Source organism: Schistocerca piceifrons, unplaced genomic scaffold (assembly GCF_021461385.2).
Source record: "Schistocerca piceifrons isolate TAMUIC-IGC-003096 unplaced genomic scaffold, iqSchPice1.1 HiC_scaffold_2340, whole genome shotgun sequence".
Classification (NCBI taxonomy): domain Eukaryota; kingdom Metazoa; phylum Arthropoda; class Insecta; order Orthoptera; family Acrididae; genus Schistocerca; species Schistocerca piceifrons.
The window spans coordinates 7,530,262-7,550,791 of record NW_025728274.1 but is presented as its reverse complement, the minus strand read 5'-3'; the positions used below and the strand labels follow the sequence as shown (position 1 = coordinate 7,550,791).

The 20,530-nt window shown below is 40.0% G+C and overlaps 1 protein-coding gene across 1 annotated transcript in view; it reads left to right on the top strand.

The window, feature by feature from the left end:
- LOC124742871 (mucin-20-like) overlaps nt 1-17,216 on the top strand; it is a 72,775-nt gene extending 55,559 nt beyond the window's left edge. Inside the window, exons 2-3 of the mRNA XM_047248816.1 lie at nt 15,907-15,974; nt 17,068-17,216. Of these exons, the coding sequence (XP_047104772.1) occupies nt 15,907-15,974; nt 17,068-17,216 (217 nt within the window). The remainder of the gene's footprint in view (nt 1-15,906; nt 15,975-17,067) is intronic.
- The last annotated feature ends 3,314 nt before the right edge of the window (nt 17,217-20,530 follow it).

Genomic DNA, 20,530 nt, shown 5'->3' with positions numbered 1-20,530 from the left:
ATTTTATGAGGTATGTAATACAGAATTAGGTGTATTAGCTTCATATTTTCACAGTACAAGACAGCTTGCCACAGTTAAAAATAAACACTCCCATGTTGGTTGTGTTCCACAGGGCATATTACTTCGACCATTCTTCTTCATCGTCGCTATCAGTGACGTTTCTCTCTATATGAATTGTACTCTCATATGCCATGTGGATTACAACACTGGTCACCTCATGTCAGAAAATCTCAGCCTTGCATAAAAGTAAACAGCAATCACTCAAATCTGCCCTCCACTGGTACTCATCAAATAAATTACTCCGTAACCCAGAGAAAATAAAACAGCTTCATTTATGGTCACCCAAGACCACAGAAAACAAATCTGTAAAACTGTTAGGAATGCATATTGATTCCAAACTTAACTGTGATGAACATTTTAGTCAGGTATGCAAAAAGATTTTGTGGGTCTCCAGTCTGCTTTGGAAACTTACAGTCATGATTAGTATTGACTTCCTGAGACTAATATACTTTGGACTGTTCAATCGCATATACATATTGCCTTCTTGTTTGAGGAGACACCCTCTTACACTAGCAAAATTCTTAGAATACAGTAAAGGATGTAACACACAATGTATAAAACATGTCCCGGAGAGCACTGTCATCCTCTCTTTACCAGGCTCAGGCTACTGTCTGCTGTACTCATGTACGTGTGTGTCTGTGTATTATATGCAAACAAAAATGGCATGAAAAATTCTTCTAGGGAAGAAATTCATGACTAAAACACTAGAATAAAGGCAGTTGATGACATACCAGGATACAGATTACCACCACCTTGTGTCTAACACACGGTGAATACTTTAAAACTCTTCAATTACTGTTACAAACTGCTCGGGCCATGCCAATATAATTTTTTAAGGAAAGACTGTAAAATAGGTTACTGGACAACACATTTCTCTATCTGCAAGTTTTCATGATCTGAGTAGTGTTGAGATCAGCCTATGAAATTGACAATCTGTGAAATGACTGCAGGTTTTCCATGAATGTGATTTATGCTTTTCAGTGTGGAAAGACAGCTGTCATCAGAAATGTGCAGCACATTTCTCTGCTCTGCCATTTTTCCAGAAAAAGTAAAATGAAGGATGAAGTTTGTTTACCTAACTGAAGTAGTTAAAATCATGCAGGTCAATGCATTGGGTGAGAGTGTACATTTGAATTCCTGAAAATACTAACCACAGTGTGTATATCAAATTATTTTAAATGCTCATCCTCTGGAGTGAGAACATATACATGTCACTTGTGGTGTTGGCGCTGAGCGAGTCACTTGCAAATGAGAGTCATTCACAGCAAAAAATTTTCATCCCTCCCACCAAACTTAATTGGCATTGATCACATATTATGTGTGTGTTTACATGTCTGTTGATTAAATACATAAGGCACACAAACATTTTAGGCCTACAATAGTCTACTGAATATTTTTTTGAACAATTTAAGAGCCCTGTCAAAAAATGTTACATTATGGCAATCACGTATCACTGAAACATTCTGTACCTCTCCAATTACAAAACATTGTTCTAACAAACAACAACTATTTTGCCAATTTTCTTGTTTATTAATAGTATTTTAAAATCCCCTTTTTATTGTTGCATGGCTTGGTAAGTGCCAAAATTTGAGGCAAGGGATAATAGAGGATAACAGTATGAAAATAGAATGAAAGAAGCAGTTAGTTTGAGATGGTAGGAAATTTATCACATACCAGACAAGATATGCGATCTCCCGATGTGATTTTTTATGAGACAGAGGTGAACGGGCTTGTAAAGAAAGCAATTTGTGCAAAACATGGCCTTTCACAGTCACACACAACCTCCGGACATGTAATGTAGGCGTCGGCTTGCAACACAGTGGTAGGCTAATGTCCATATCTAACTTCCTACTTTGAAAATCGCTTGTTTAAAGAAGATTATATGTATGATAATGGTGATATACTGTAGACTGGGACACACTTTATGGTGCTAATACTCATCATGGTGGAAATACTAAAATATGCCATTTTGGATTCAGCACACAAACTTTAACTATGAGGTGCATTAGATGTGGCACATGATTTTGGGCTAGACTTTCATGAATGATGAGGATATACACTGGTTTTTCATGGTTACAGGCAGGTAAATAATATTTCCAACAGGTTGGGTGGCATAACTGTTCACAATTCTCAGACTACTTAATGCAAAGGAGATGTCTGATTGTAATATGTGTAATCACAGAGTTTGTGATAAATGTGGTATGAGCATCCTACATGAGAGAGAGAGAGAGAGAGAGAGAGAGAGAGAGAATTAGCTTTATAGGACGAGGACTAAAGTTAAACATGTTTGACTAACCACATGTATCCCACAGAAAAACGGGAGTGCAAGACAACGCACCCTCCCACACACCAGAAGTACTTGCAGCCCTATACGGACAAACAGTATATCTCATATGCATTGCGAGATCACATGAGGGGTCACATGTGTGGAAGATGGCACTCACGTGCACGCATTGTACAGTAGTGGCATTTATTGTGGTGGGTGTTATTAGTGAATAATGAATCTTGGGACAGGCCTATTCAACTGTTCAATATCAATGTTATGAAAATGAGGTTTTGTACTGAGATTACTGAAATGGTGTGTAATCCCCGAGCTTTGTACGAACACCAATGATGGAGGTGACCCAGACCTACCCTCAGACTACACAGCTCCAACACACATTGTAAGGGAGTTGTTGAACCTGTCGGACCAACATTTTGAAAGAGACACTATCGTGTTGGAAAGACAGACATTGTGTTGTGATATGCCTGACAGTGCAAGTGATGGGAAAACAGGGACACTTTCCAAAAGTGATATCCCACAGTAGATCTATTCCCCCCTCCCCAACAATGTCACTTGCTATTTACAAGCAGTCAACAACAATTGACACTAAAACCATACAGAAGATTAACAACAGTGTGAAGGTAAGGTGTAAATCCATAGCAGTGACCTAATGCAACACAAGATAGCACCAGAGAAGAAGTGGCAAAATGTTGCAGCGCTTGAATCTGGTAGTGCCACAGAATACCAGGGGGTCACGAATTTGCCTGTATATGTATACCAAATTCCACGAGGTGTCCCACAGTAATGGCTGCACACACTTTCGACATCGCTGTTGTGAAGAGTTATGCAGACTGTATGGTGAGCGGGAAAGTGGACAATCACCAACTGTGAAGGTTTGGGGCGCCATTGCCTGGAACATGTGATCTCATCACCTATGTTTTGAGGACTGTCTGAACAGTTACCGCTAAATCAGAGGTTTTACAGCACTAATGCAGGCCATTCCACGTGTCATATTTTAGCATGACAACATCTGGCTAAATGTAGCAAGGAATGTGCAAATCACCTTCGAAGAACAAATGGTGCTCTCACTTCCGTTGCCTGTCTGTTTTCCTGACATGCCAAATGACCATATCCCACATAAGTTCGATGGGTGACAATGTGTATATTCAGGCCTACTGCAGCCACAGCTGATGCTTTGTAGATGTGCTTAAAAACTGTGAGGCAGAGTATACCCCAGCAACATGTTCATATGCACGTTGAATGGTGTCACAGGTACAGGTGCACAGGTGTTAATCATGTCTGTAGTGTCAAGTCTGTAATCAGTGGTACTAATTTCACTGTGATCACATCTCTCAGTGTTTCACTTTTTCAAAACAGTAGAGTATTGACACAAACTTCCACAGTGGATGTCACTTCCATTTTATACCTGCACTTTTCAATTTTCATTTTTCCTCAGAAGAAATGGAAAAAATAAAATCCATTATTGGTATGTTCAAAAGAAATACTTTTTGGTGGAGCTCCTGAACGCAGGTGGATGAATCGGGACGTGTTCTAGCAGTGTTTGTAGCATTTTAAACAGCAGTTTCTGCCAATAGGAACGAATCCAGTCCAGTACTCTTAATTGTGGATGGCCATTGTATTCATAAAGGGCTGGCAGTTAAAAAATATGCTGGTAACTATCACATTTACATGTTGAACACATCATCACATGACATTCGCAAGTTATAGCTGACAGACAGGAAATTCTTTACGCCTTTTTGGGCTGCACTTTAAACTGCAAATTCAACACTGAAGGGATGATATCCTGCACCTGGAGGCACTGTTCGTCTTGTGCAACCATTTACACTCCATCCCATATGATGCTCCCCTCACACCTAATTAACTGAACCTAATTAGTAGGTGAGTGCATAATCATGGACATTTCAACAACAGAGGCAGTGCACTAAAAAACCACAATACATGCAGATGATACAGAACTAGAAATAAGGGCCAGGAGATTTGCCACTTGTCCAGCTGCAGAACAACCCTTCTAATTCCTTTACACACACATCAAATCCCACGACTGACTACAGTGTCAGCAGTGATACAGTTTCTTTCTTGTTATACAGATTAATTCCTTTCCTTGCTTGTTGCAAGTGTCTACTACAGCAGCAGTGTCAGACAGGAGTGGTGGAGTGAACTGCCACCCTAAAACTGTTACCGTTAAAAAACTCACAGCAATTCCAGCAGTCATGTGACATAATAATCATACACAGTGGCAGCCCTTCATGATGCAGGTGCACACAAGTGAAGCCTCAACTGTTACCACCCAGTGCAAAATGATGAGTAGTTGTCAGCCTGTTTGTGGGCACTGGAATTCTCAGAAAGGTCAGCTGAAGCAGTAGGGCATTGGTGTAATCGAGTGCCATCTGCAGAAACTGCTAACAAAAACCCACCGACTTTCCAATCCTCAAAATGTGCTTCACTAGTTAACGAATGTAAAATCAGACCACTTCAGGTCTTTGCTTGCCTGTCATATTATTGAGCCTGGAAAAAGTACTATTATGTTAATACCATATCAAAGATATTGCTTTCTGCCATGACTGTGGATAGATAACCAGAAATACCTTTATTATGTGTTGTATTTGGGGACATCACCTCCCCACACACAGTGTCCTCCTCCAGCATCTACTAGTGACTGGATGCCTCTGCATCCCTTTACAGGGCCCTCTCCCTGGAATCTCCAGACCAGCGACATAATAGACGTAAGGGTGGGTGTAAGGGTGGGTGAAAGGGTGGGGTGTGGGGGACACTTACAACAATTTTTTGAATGTCTCACCTACAGTTAAGGCACATTATACAAGCAAGCTATTTGAAGGATAATATTTAAGCCTTTCAAAGGTTTCTCCAGAAACTGGAGTATTACAACTTGAATTTTTGATCATGATTCTTCAGTCACTGATGGAAGCTAGAGGTGCTGCCACAGCCATACAGACCAAATAACTGGAAATCAAAGATGAAGATCCCTAAATGAATATGATTCAGAGATCAGTAGCCTCAGAACCCACTAATGCACAATAACAACAATTATGACAGTATGTACAGTAGAAACACCATTGAGTAAAAAAAGTTTGTCGAGATTGCATCTGCAGAACGAGGAAATAATCCTATGGGAGACAGTACCTCATAACAACAAAAGCAACAACACCAACGACAACAACTGCAATGATGATGACACAGGTGATAGTCGAGTCAACAGTCAGGATAGAAGAGATGATCATTATGATGATTTGTTTATGGGGTGCTCAACTGGGCCGTTATCAGTGCCTGTACAGACCCTTAAATTTACTGAGTCCAATCTCACCACTTTCATGACTGATGATGAAATGATAACTATACAAACACCCAGTCCACGTGTGGAGAAAATACCCAACTGGGCCGGGAATCAAACTCAGGGCTCTGTGATCCAAAGGCAGCACTATTAGCCACTATACTGGTTAAATAGAACAGACTTAGTAGCAATCACTTATTACATCATGGTGATATAAGGGGATGGTATCTGATATACATTGTTCCATTTTGTATACATCTACACCTACATACATAATCTGCAAGCCACGGTGTAGTGCATGGTTGAAGGTATCCCATAACTCGAGTAGTCGTTTCCATTTCTGTTCCATTTGCAAACAGTGCAAGGGGAAAATAATAATCTGAACTGCTCCATTCAAGCCCTAATTTCTCTCTCTCATCTTATGTGAAATGTATGTTGCCAGCAGTAGGATCCTTGTGCAATCAGCTTAAAATGCTGGTTCTCTAAATTTTTTCAACAGTGCTCCTAAAAAACAAAGTTCCCTTTCTTCCAGGGATTCTCATTTAACTTCTGTAATACTCACATGTTGTTCAAACCCATGGGTAAAATATCTTGCAGCATGCTTCTTAATCTTTTTTAATCTGACCTGGTACAGATCCTGCAAAGTCATTCACTCTGTTATTTTTGTAGGTGAGGTCTTGCTGTTTTGCATGAAGTGGTGTTCAGGTTATCAGAAGTATCACATGTGGTAAGTGTGAAGATGTGAAACCTCACTAATTCAATCACAAAAAATAATTGTTGCTACGGCCACAATTGTGGAGAAAGAGAAGTTTGAATTGGGGGAAAGAGAAAAATTCAGTGCTAATTAGTTTGGCCCAGGCATACAAAGGTCGTACACAGTTGTAGGAGTAGATCTTTAAAATTAACACCAAGCAATATTGAATTACAGTGGTGCAAAAACAGAGCTGAGTGTAAATGGAATCTGTGTGTTATTAAGAGCAGCTGCATCAAACCCGTATTTGCACTGAAGCCCGCAACAAGAAAATGGTTTGAAAACTGGGTTTTGGGACAAGATGTTGGAACAGATTAACTGAGGTTTCTCACTCCATCTAGATCATGAACTGAACTTGGATCCTTTGATGGAGGTACAGGTGAGATCGGAATGTCATGTTGCGATCATGAATGACGTTCTGAATTGTCCTCAAGACAACTTTCACACAGATTAAATTTGTGTGCAAGACTGGGACTTAAATCCAGAAACTTGGCCTTTCATAGTCAAGGGATCCACCAACTGAGCTAGCCAAATACATCTCATGACCAGCCTTCAGACGGATGTCCAGGAGGATCTCATCTCTTAAATTCCAAATTTCACAGAATTTCTCCTGCATATTTTCTGGGACTAATACCCCTGCAAATGATCCCTCAAGCTGTGGTTAAGCTGTCCCTCCTAAATATCCGTTTTTTCCAAGAGTATTAGTCTCAGAAATTATGAGAAAGAATTTCAGTAATCATGTATGAGATGAAGCTTCGGTGGAAGTACATACGTGAGGGCTGTTCATGACTCATGTTTGGATAGCTCAATCGGTAGTGCACTTGCCCTCAGAAACAAAAGATGCCATGTTCAAGACATTGAATCTCACAGTTTCCATCTGTCAAAAAATTTATAGTTTATAATTATCTTGCACCTTGCAGCAGAGTGAAAATTCACTTTTTCAAATCTGTATAAATATCATCAGGTTGAAAGTTCTTCAGATTCAGGCACACTGTAACTGTTTGATATTTTGCGATTCCAACGTCATGAAAAAGGGAGGTAGAGAAACAACTGGCACTACAAGGATGCAACATATTATTGGAGGAGGTAATGAATCCATCCAAATTTAAATGTCAACCTGGTATCCTGGTAGTTTTGTTGCATTTACCACTGGAGGGCATACCAGTATGTCGGCACTGTGATGTTCATGAAATGTATTCATTGTTTCAAATATGACCAGCCATCAGTTGTATAATGGAATGACAATCATGAAAATTTCTCCCGGACCAGGACTCTAACCCAGATTTCTCCATATTGCACAAGGTAGCCTTACCATTAGCCTATCCAAGCATGATTCATTGGGAAACCCAAACTTCCACTTATTGTCAAAAATGTGTCTTCAACTCTCACTCTTACATTTACTATGTACACTCCTGTATGGGTGAAATATTTTAATTGAAATACACATTTTAATTTAAATGTCGCTTACCTCGTGTTAGAAGATAGTCACGCTCTGTGTTGTTCAGAAATATGATGCACTGTTACTTTGTGATCTTAAGAAGTACAGTGCAATGTTCCTTCAGACAGTCCAAACACTGCATTACCTCACTCCAGTGTTCAGATTGCCACACTTCACACATTGTATAAGGAGCCACAGATTATTACAATTACTATACAGTTATGACTAGGAATTTTCTTCTGACTTCAATCAAGGCTGTCAAAGAATGTGCAACAATTTTTGTAGTTATGACATAATACATGGGTGTAAAAAATATTCAGGTATGTGTTGATACAAAAACAACATTTTCTTAACCAAGACCAGGGGCTTTTTCTTCAATGTCACATCTGTGAAAGTTGTTGCGGAGTCATTTCACAGATAGAGGTATTGTGCTATGCAATGGACTGAAATTAAGAAGTTTCTGTACCATTTTCTTCATAACTAATCAAAAGAGTTACCACAGTAATGCAGTTTTTTAATGTTAGGTCAAACTTTAGTCTAACTGATTGAGCAAGGCAGGATGTAGGGATGACATCATGCCTATTTTCATGATTAACAGTTCAGTCCTTGAAGTGTGTTCTATGCAAAGACACTAATGGTTACTCTACTGAAGTCATTAATGACATATTTTATGTACTGAACAACAGAATCCCAAAAGATAAAGGTTCACCTCTATTCAACGGACTTGCAATCCGTCTCAAAATTCAGGATAATACCATAAAAATTGCTCTATGTGACATATTGACAACATATTGACTGGTACATTGTTAAGCTGAAGGCCATTGGAAGTCAGCTTTGGAACTAGAGGATAGGAAATCAGACACACAAAGCAGATAGCAGGCAGAGTGACAGTATTTAGAATAACATAGATAAATAGTATTCCTTGAGTTGTCCAAATAGCAGGCACTTTAACTGTCCCAGGGTAGAATGTTCTCTTCAGGAAATTAAATGGCAACGCCAGGGTTAACAGTGCTGCGACATCACTCCCCACTCACAAGATGCCTCAGGGTAGTGCCAAGTGACATAGAACATGGTTGTGGCTAGTCTTAATAGGAAGTTCAGTGACATTCAGCTTTCGTTGTTACAAAACTTGGAGTTAATTTAATGGCCAGATCACCACAACCTACACAGTAGGAGAAGAGAAAGGATACAAACTTGTTAGCCAGAGACACCAGGGAAGTACAAAGCCACAACGCACAATGCATGTAGTATCAGTGGATTGTTTGGCCAACTACAGGTAAGGAGAAATAGTGTGCTACCACTATCCCTTAAACACTTGCAGTTTTTTATTCAGGGCAAGTTCTCAATCTGACCATTGGGGCCACAACTCCTTGTCATTCACAGCCAGCCTCTACTTCTACATCTTAAACTAAATCTGTACTCTCCAAATCCACCGTGATGTGCATGGCAGAGGGTATGTCCCATTCTACTAGTTAGCGTTTCTTCTTTTACCATTCATATATGGAGTGTGGGAAGGATAACTGACTGAACGCCTCTGTGCATGCAATAATTTTTCTAACCTTACTCTCACAATCCCTATGTGTGGGTTATGTAAGGGGTTGTATATTATCCCTGGAGTAAACATTTAAAGCCATTCTTTGAAACATTGTTAACAGACTTTCTAGGGACAGTTTACATTGAAGGAGTGATTTGTAGGCAATCATTTTTGTAGATTGATGGTACTTCTCCGGTATTCTACCAATAAAGTGAAGTCTACCATTTGCTTTACCCATGGCTGAACCTATGTTCTCATTCAGTTTCCAGTGACTCATTGATACAATAGTCTAAGAACATTCCATTCCACCCATTACATCCATCCTGTGGAGTGCAAAATTTTCCATTTATGAACATTAAGAGCAAGTGCCCAGGCTCTGCACCACATAGGATTCTTATCAAGGTCTGATTGAATATTTATCAAGCTTTTCTCATGTAGTACTTCATTATATGTAACTGCATCATTTGAAAGAAGTCATTAATACAAAACATGAAAAGCAGGAGTCCCAACACACTTTCCTGAGGCACATCCAACATTACTTCTATATTGGGAGATGACCCGCCATCCAATGTAACATGCTGTGTGGTACCTACCAAAAGATTCAGATAAGATTCAACAAATCTATATTCTCATTTGGAGTGGTGCCCTTGTTGAAGTTTGCACTTTACAGTGCTGCAAGTGTGATACATTCATTAACTGTAACCCTGTAGGCACAAACTCTTGTTGTGCAGCCAGTTGCATCTTTTGCTTTTTTTAAGTTTCACAATTACCCTCCAGTGTAATAATAAGTTTGAATTCAAATTGTGTTATTCAGACAGATGAGCTCCTAAAACTCCTGCAGCTAGTAGCCTTTAGAATTCCAAAACCTGTGCTCTCATATATGCCCTGTGACCATTTGAGTGACAGAAGGGTTGACTGATCTGATCAGCGCCAAAGTCTGTCAATCTGCATTTGCTTCCAATCACTTGGGAAGTGCAGACTGACCTGATGGATGTCTTCCCTCTATATGATGTTATGACAACAAATTATGGTGGTTGGTGATAAAGTGTTGCATTTTCAAAAATGTTTCATTATGTCAATAAAACTTTTATTTGATGTTCAAAACCCTTAAAATTATGTACATCAACTACATATTAGATTGTAAACTAAATCAAGATAGCTTTTTTTTGTTCTTGCATGTGGGAATGGTGTAATTTTGATAAAAATTTAAGGAATAGGGTGGTGTCTACACTACTTCCACAGACTGGTAAGGTCACCCTATGATCTTGTTTGATACCTCAATATTGCCAAAATATCTCCTGTTCATTTATCATTTTGCTCCATCATTTGATCAGCTGACACCCACAAATGCTATGGACAACAGATTTCATTAAAATTTGAAGCTTTACCTTCCAGCCTATTCAGATAATTTGGTCAATGCTGTTTATCAGAACCATTTAACTAATGCTGCCAAGAACACATCAGTATGGAAATATGTCAATGAAACAACTAAGGGAAAATTTTTATCCAGTGCTTTCACATCTAAATGACATAGTTCAATCCAGAAACTTTCACACAATGTGAGTTTATGGGAAGTTACCTGAGCTCATTGTCTGCATACATAGATGTGTAAATTCTCCTGTGTCATTTTGATTTCATTGGTGGACTGACTATTTTGGTGAAAAAATTACAATATTTGAGTTAGGTGAGACAACAGCATTGCTCCAGCAGATTGCCACAACTTTGGATCTCTTATTATTATATTGGCCACAGTAGTGGAGAAGAGATGATCCACTTCACATACAAAGTTGTGGAAATTGCGGTCTCCATACCTGTACTGAGGGATTACCAATCAATGCTTAAGTAATCTGGGATAATTTTTCTCTTGTTTTTCAAGCATGTGAATTGTCTCAATTACGAACCCTACATGAATGCCAGGATTATTGTCTTATCCAATGCATAGAATATGATGTACTGATACTGCCTGGTCTCTGTCATGACCTAAATGCCATAATGAGCTATGAGAAATTTGTACTTGTAATGAGTTGCATGAGGTTTGTTGACATTTCCACTCCAAATGAAAGAAAGTGTCCACATTCCTTTGCAGTCAACCTGAAGTGATTCTATGATCATGCTGATGATGTGACAGTCTATGTAATGTTGACTCAGTTTAGAGGCCACTACTCCTGGACCCTATATATACCACACAAACCCACAAAATATTCAAATGAAATATGTGCCATGAGTGACTGAAAAAAAGTTTTATGCCAGTAATAGTGAAGAATATGTAGGAAAGCAGCTAGATGGACCATTTCTAGTATCAAACAGCCCAGCCATAATTGTAGGAAGGCTTGTCAGTAACAAAAGTACACACAGAGATGTCATCATTGACAATTGGTACACAAGCTGCCATTAATGGAAGACTTGTTGGAGAAAAATTACAATTCTCGACACTCTTCACAAGAAGGAAAAGGAGATACCTCTTGAATTTTGCATGTAAGAGATCAACCTGTGGAGTTTCAAAATGTTGCTTCCAAGCTAATAAATCCTTTGTTTGTACCCAACAAAAAGTAATTGTTTGCTGATGCTCCTATCTACAACACATGACATGGATGATATCGACCACCAAAACAGGGAAGCATTTTATTATTTTTTACATTCACACTGAAGGAGGAGTGGATACTGTAGATAAAATGATTACAGATTATTCTGTTTCCAAAATCAGAAAGAGTTGGCCTATGGTGTTTTATAGCAAGCTAAATGTATCTGGGATAAATTATCAAATTTTGTATTCACTTTCAAAACCAGAAGGAACCGTCAAAATTTGATGTGATTTTCTGAAGAATTTAGCATTTGCATTGACAAATGAACACTTGAAAAATAGATTGGAAATCTTATCACTGGGGAGTAAAATTTGGCGTAGGTATTAAAATCCATGTAGAAGAAATAAAAACTTTGAGGTTCGCCGATGACATTTTAATTCTGTCAGAGACAGCAAAGGACTTGGAAGGGCAGTTGAATGGAATGGACAGTGTCTTGAAAGGAGGATATAAGATGTTTTTATTTCTTCTCCATGGATTTTAATACCTACTCCGAATTTTTCTTTTGTTTCCTTTACTGCTTGCTCAATATACAGATTGAACAACATCGGGGAGAGGCTACAACCCTGTCTCACTCCCTTCCCAACCAGTGCCTCCCTTTCATGCCCCTCAACTCTCATAACTGCCATCTGGTTTCTGTACAAATTGTAAATAGCCTTTTGCTCCCTGTATTTTACCCCTGCCACCTTTAGAATTTGAAAGAGAGTATTCCAGTCAACATTGTCAAAAGCTTTCTCTAAGTCTACAAATGCTAGAAACGTAGGTTTGCCTTTCCTTAATCTTTCTTCTAAGGTAAGTCGTAAGGTCAGTATTTTCTCACATCTTCCAGTGTTTCTACGGAATACAAACTGATCTTCCCCGAGGTGGGCTTCTACTAGTTTTTCCATTCGTCTGTAAAGAATTTGTGTTAGTATTTTGCAGCTGTGACTTATTAAACTGATAGTTCAGTAATTTTCACATCTGTCAACACCTGCTTTCTTTGGGATTGGGATTATTATATTCTTCTTGAAGTCTGAGGGTATTTCGCCTGCTTCATACATCTTGCTCACCAGATGGTATGAGTTTTGTCAGGACTGGCTCTCCCAAGGCAGTCAGTAGTTCCAATGGAATGTTGTCTACTCCGGGGGCCTTGTTTCGACTCAGGTCTTTCAGTGCTCTGTCAAACTCTTCACGCAGTATCGTATCTCCCATTTCATTTTCATCTACATCCTCTTCCATTTCCATAATATTGTCCTCAAGTACATCACCCTTGTATAGACCCTCTATATACTCCTTCCACCTTTCTGCTTTCCCTTCTTTGCTTAGAACTGGGTTTCCATCTGAGCTCTTGATGTTCATACAAGTCATTCTCTTATCTCCAAAGGTCTCTTTAATTTTCCTGTAGGCAGTATCTATCTTACCCCTAGTAAGATAAGCCTCTACATCCTTACATTTGTCCTCTTGCCATCCCTGCTTAGCCATTTTGCACTGCCTGTCGATCTCATTGTTGACACGTTTGTATTCCTTTTTGCCTGCTTCATGTACTGCATTTTTATATTTTCTCCTTTCATCAATTAAATTCAATATTTCTCCTGTTACCCAAGGATTTCTACTAGCCCTCGTCTTTTTACCTACTTGATCCTCTGCTGCCTTCACTACTTCATCCCTCAAAGCTACCCATTCTTCTTCTACTATATTTCTTTCCCCCATTCCTGTCAATTGTTCCCTTATGCTCTCCCTGAAACTCTCTACAACCTCTGGTTCTTTCAGTTTTTCCAGGTCCCATCTCCTTAAATTCCCACCTTTTTGCAGTTTCTTCAGTTTTAATCTACAAGTCATAACAAATAGATTGTGGTCAGAGTCTACATCTGCCCCTGGAAATGTCTCACAATTTAAACCTGGTTCCTAAATCTGATACCTTTTAGTATCTCCAGGATTCTTCCATTTACACAACCTTCTTTCATGATTCTTAAACCAAGTGTTAGCTATGATGATGATGTGCTCTGTGCAAAATTCTACCAGGCGGTTCCCTCTTTCATTTCTTAGCCCCAATCCATATTCACCTACTATGTTTCCTTCTCTCCCTTTTCCTACACTCGAATTCCAGTCACCCATGACTATTAAATTTTCGTCTCCCTTCACTATCTGAATAATTTCTTTTATTTTATCATACATTTCTTCAATTTCTTCGTCATATGCAGAGCTAGTTGGCATATAAAATTGTACTACTGTAGTAGGTGTGGGCTTCGTATCTATCTTGGCCACAATAATGCATTCACTATGCTGATTATAGTAGCTTACCCGTATTCCTATTTTACTATTCATTATTAAACCTACTCCTGCATTACCCCTATTTGATTTTGTGTTTATAACCCTGTAGTCACCTGAACAAAAGTCTTGTCCCTCCTGCCACCGAACTTCACTAATTCCCACTATATCTAACTTTAACCTATCCATTTCCCTTTTTAAAATTTCTAACCTACCTGCCCGATTAAGGATCTGACATTCCACGCCCCGATCCGTAGAACGTCAGATTTCTTTCTCCTGATAATGACAGCCTCTTGAGTAGTCCCCGCCCGGAGATCCGAATGGGGGACTATTTTACCTCCGGAATATTTTACCCAAAAGGACGCTATCATCATTTAATCATACAGTAAAGCTGCATGCCCTCGAGAAAAATTATGGCTGTAGTTTCCCCTTGCTTTCAGCCGTCCGCAGTACCAGCACAGCAAGGCCGTTTTGGTTATTGTTACAAGGCCAGATCAGTCAATCATCCAGACTGTTGCCCTTGCAACTACTAAAAAGGCTGCTGCCCCTCTTCAGGAACCACACGTTTGTCTGGCCTCTCAACAGATACCCCTCCGTTGTGGTTGCACCTACGGTACGGCTATCTGTATCGCTGAGGCACACAAGCCTCCCCACCAACGGAAAGGTCTATGGTTCAAGGGGGGGGATAAGGGATGTAGTCGAATGAAGTCAGGTGATGCTACAGGAATTAGATTATTGCTATTTCCTATTTGGGGAGCAAAAGAACTGATGCTGGTCGAAGTAAAGAGGATATGAAAGTATTTGTATGCAGTGTAGCCATGTATGGAAATGAGACATGGACGATAAATAGTTTAGACAAGAAGAGAATAGAAGCTTTCGAAATGTGGTGCTACAGAAGAATGCTGAATATTAGATGGGTAGATCACATAACTAATTAGGAGGTATTGAATAGAATTGGGGAGAAGAGGAGTTTGTGGCACAACTTGACAAGAAAAAGGGACTGGTTGGTAGGACATGTTCTGAGGCATCAAGGGATCACCAATTTGGTACTGGAGGGCAGCGTGGAGGGTAAAAATCGTAGAGGGAGACCAAGAGATGAATACACTAAGCAGATTCAGAAGGATGTAGGTTGCAGTATGTACTGGGAGATGATGAACATTGCGCAGGATAGAGTAGTATCGAGAGCTGCGCCAAACCAGTCTCAGGACTGAAGACCACAACAACAACAATCCTTTCAAATTAGGTTTTGACTTAATAAATTCTATTAATAAATCGAGTTCCCAAAATTTTATTTCCTTTGATATTTTCATCCTAGTAGAAGGACGATTGTTGGACCTTCATGTCTACTAAAACATACTCTTTGTGGCTCCTACCAGCAACATGTGAACACATTTGTTTAACTATTGTTGCATTTTTAGCAGTTACATGAAAGAATGATTTAGTCAACAAGATTGCAAAGCATACTCAATGTCAAGAAGTAAAGCCATTCAAAGCAGCATCAATATGGGCAAATTACTTACAGTGCATTTAAACCGTGAAGTCCAAACACGAATTTCTGAGCAGGAACAAAAATACACGAGTACACAGATGATGTGGTGAAAGCAGATTCCATATCATACAGAATGAAATCGTATATGAAGTCTGTAGAAACCCTTACATTGCTGCACCTCCACCACCACTATTGATCATTAGAGTAGTGCACTGTTCACTTGCTCTGTGCCCAGAACAGAAGCCACTGATCTCAATCCTGCACCTCTATTGCCTGCAGCTGAAACAGAGCTGTCCCTGGCAGGTAAATGTTTCTCATATAGCTACCTACCTCGTACGTATGCTGACACGTCCTTACTCACTAACTAGACCATTTCTAACAGCCACACACTTTATTGGGTCCAGAGTTAGAAAACAAGTGGAAACAAGTAGAACTTTCAAACACTTAGTTTCTGCGACTGTTTCTTCTTGCGTCTTACTTATGAATGTGGTACCTCTACCACTTGCCTGGCAACTGTAATTTACTATGGCCACTTCGGAAAAATTAGCGGCTACATTGATGGTTCAGGCTCCACGATCACAGGTGCTACGCATGATGGTATATTTCTGTCATACGACAACTCTGCTGAAGAAGTGAAACTTGTGAAAACTGGCTACACCAACACCTCATGGTATTGAGGATAATGGACATAGAAACTTAAGGGTTTGTTGGGGATTCCTGCCATGTGTGCAACAGTAGTTGTGCTTTAAACAAACTGGACTCTCACTTTTGATGAAACGTGTAGTTTGTCATCACGTTATAGTCACGAGTGCATCCAAATCAGTGTCGCTTGTGTAGAGTTTTACAAGCAATGCAGGCAGTCATGTCAGTCTTATCAGGATTAGGTAGCAGAGCTGAAGGGTTTGAGGGCTGTAAGTGACACTTTGTTACTAAAAGCTCCACAGAATATTATGCAGACTTTGCAGTTGATGATATGATCATCTGCCTAGTGCCCAATAAGGAAATTCATCAGAGAACCCTTTGAAGTGAAGATCTGTCTTCAGAAGAAATTTTAATACTGGTCAGTCTCCAAGTCCCCCATGCTGTAGCCTACCAAATCGAAGAACCCGGCTACACATTTGCATGCTTCAGCACATGGCACAAGATGATGAGGAAGACATTGCTGCTCAAGCGGGAAAGCCTAGCCAAGATGGATAAACCCAATCATGATGCTGATGAGGAGACCATTTGGCACTTGCAACATATCCCTCTCTCTTTGTGCGGCATGAGGAGGCTGCTTGTCCCAAATGGTGAGAGTTGTGGGACAACAAAAACTACATGGCTTCGATTTGTCACAACCAGCTTACCTCAATATAAATGGACTTTGACATTCATTCCATTTCATTATTGTCTGCAGGTTACAATGAACTTTTTATTGAAGTGTTTGCACTGAAGAAACCGTTATCTCCAAAAGTGAACACCAGATCAACCGTTTCACTCCTCTGCTCTCAGACCCACACACAGATCGGCTCCCACCATCAGCAACCATCAAATGCCATGTGGTAAGCCACAAACAAACAGCATATTCCAATTCTCACTCAGTTTTTGTCCACCACAGCTTACGTGGTTGAACAGACTGCAGATGTGTATTTGGTTATTAATGATACTGACACAGAAAATCTGTTTGGGTTCCATGCTTTTGTTACTTTTGAATTTTCTATTAATGAAAATATGTATCTTTTGTCAGATCTGGTTCCTTATCAAGACCTAGATTAATTGTGTTCTGAATTTTTGGATTTGTTTTCTGTGGGATTAGGGTGTGTGAACAACTTCACAGCACACATCAATGTAACAATTTGGTTTGGCTGCATTTTTTCACGTCCTTACATGAACGAGAACAACTGAATCTGTTGAGTCACCAGGCATAATTCGACTGCTTAAGACAAATGAGTGGGCTACACTATTAGTGATCATCAAAAACACATGTATGTCACCTCCAACTTTGTGGAAACATCAAATTTATCAGAGTCCTGTTATTGACACATACCTCCTGCCATGAGCTGATGAGTTACTTTTTAAATTGCACTAATCCTATTCCCAAACTGTCTGGGGTATGGTTTCCCTGCAGGTGCCATTAAAATACACAGTGAAACAATTTCTCAAAGTAAGCACGCATTTTGGTCTTCACGGACTCCAGGTCGTAGCTTGTGTGTGTGTGTGTGTGTGTGTGTGTGTGTGTGTGTGTGTGTGTGTGTGTGTGTGTGTGTGTGTGTGTGCGCGCGCGCACATGCATGCGCGCACACTGATGAGTGCCCGTGGGGCACCACTGTCATTGACTCTGTCCTAGGGTTGTACAGAAGCTCCTGTGCTACCCACCATGTAGGTGCCTCATATGCCATCATCACAGTTCACTGTGAGCAGCATGCCCTCCGGACTATGTCTGGCCACCCTCCCAATGTGGTTTCTTGGTCCTTTGCCAGTAGACTGGTCCCCAAAAGCTGCAGTGGCTTCTCTCATTGGAGGGGACGCTGAAGTTTCATTGACATGCCTACAGGTGCCTCCTAAACTGAGGCCAGTGGCTGCCATCCACCTGCTGGCACCACCTACGTTACCTCCAGAAACTGCAGCTTTCCAGTTCACAGCGCCACTCTCGTGGAGGAGGCCAGTAGCTGTGCATCTCTGCACACACGTGACGTTCATTCCTACTCAGCAGTTCACACAAAATGGGAACTGTTCACACCTGTTTGACCACTTCAAAACTATGGACATGTCAACTTCAGTGCACCACAAAGGTGCTGGCATCTGGTCACTTTTCCCCCAAAGCAATGAGAGTTTGTAGTAACATACATAGTACTGTACCTTCACCATCACTAATGTAGAGTGTGTTGGTATGTGTGCTGATTTGGGTAGCGTGCTGTTCAGCTGTTGTGTGCCCCCACCTGAGAACCCCGACCTCTGTCCAACACCTGAATCACATGCAGCCAAATGCCTAGTGGGCAAATGCATCTTATACAGCCATGTAGCAGCTCCAGCAGGAAATCATGTGTATGGTCTCTAAACTGTATTGCACTTATGCCTTCACACCATGACTTAATAGGTATTGGGTTGGGGTATAATTTTGTAGCTTTTGTGTTTTGCATGTTGTTATTCCAATTGCTATGAATTTATTTATTGCTTTTTTTTATTTGAGGTTCACCATTGCTTGTTAAGTTCATATATTGTCATTTTTTCAGTTAAAGGCACCTTAACCCCCAATGAACCACATCAGTGTACTTGAGAACAGGGAAGTACAATTGTGTGTGATTAGTTGACCATATGTTACATTTGCATGCAAAGGGGAATATTCAAAAACTGTTTACAGGTATCGTGTGCTCCAAGGCAAAAATCACGAAAATCGACAGGTATACATCTGTACCTCACTGCTTGATTGTATTCTAGTGGTTCATTAAGAACACCAACCATTCCTATCCTGTATTGTCACTGGCCTTGAGAAATAGTGTCTCTATGCTAACACAAGGAAAAGAAAGGAATGATTGTGTCCAGACAAAGCAGCAACTCCCCCTACAAAGATCTGCACACATCAACAAAAGATTCACAAAGAAAATACATTCATTTTCAACAACTATGACCTCTTTCAGATGCAATCCAAGAACAATTACCAGAAAGACTGTATGAAGTGACGCTGCTCCATGATAACAACCTCCATCATTCTGCTAGACTGACAAAAAATAATGTACAGGAGTTTGTTTTAGAAGTCATTCCAGACCAATCTTATTCACTTAATCTTGTGCACTCAGATTTTCACCTTTTTTGCTCTCTGTCTAACGACCTTCGAGGAACTTGATTCCTTTCTTTCTGGATGAAAAGGCACTGTCAACATGGCTTGGTGAGTTCTTTGCCTCAAAACTACACGATTTCTACAGTCACAGAATAGTAAAGTTGCCCCAGTGAAGGGAAACACATTACTGGAGAGTGAAATCTCTTGTGTGACTCTTGTGTTTATCAAAATTGGAAAAATGATACGAACATATACACCAACCCAGTATTTGCTTTCTTACTGCCATGTCTTTCAAGTTTTCTCTCTAACAGATGTAAGTGAATGTCAAGCTCAACACAAGCAACATATTAACAATTCAATTTGGAGAGTGTAAGATGAAGTCTTAATCACATATGGAGGACATGGAAGAGAGAGAAGAAAAATCACACAATGAGATCTACACGTTGGACTGAAAAACGTGGAGCACTTCAAATGGCCTAAGAGCAGACCAGAATTGTGTTTCCAGATGTACCTGTGTGAGTTTCAGTCCCCCTGCTGTCATGCACAAATGGAAATTGCATCTTTCATTCTGATTTCAAAGCTCCTGCTTTCTACACATTAGTTTGTGTGGTGTTTATTTCCTTTTCTTTTGTTTTGTAGTTGGGTGCAAAAGCAACTATAATGATATGCATCCATATCAGAACTATACAACATGAAGACTAAGAGAGGAGGAAGAAACAACTACACTCTTAATCACAATCAATGGAACAGAAGAATGCTAAAACAGAGACATGGAGAAAAGTGTGTAAAGTTTGCCATAGAGGAATGGAGGCCCTGAAATAAAAATTAAATGGTCTTAGCTATATTGCTTTTATGGATAAAAAGTATCACGCGGTCGACAGCTCACTTGTCGTTCGCTAAAACGAGTGATAATTCAGATGGAAAACTCAAACAGGAACAGAAAGTGTTAAAAAAACGCCATTCTGTCAGGAAATGCCTGACATTTTAACATTGCACCCAATGTCCACAACATGCTGGGAGAGCGCCACTTAACAAATGGCGATGGCTGAAAAGGCAGTGCAAAATACGCAGCCTAGATAAAATGACCTCCTCATGAAGGGAG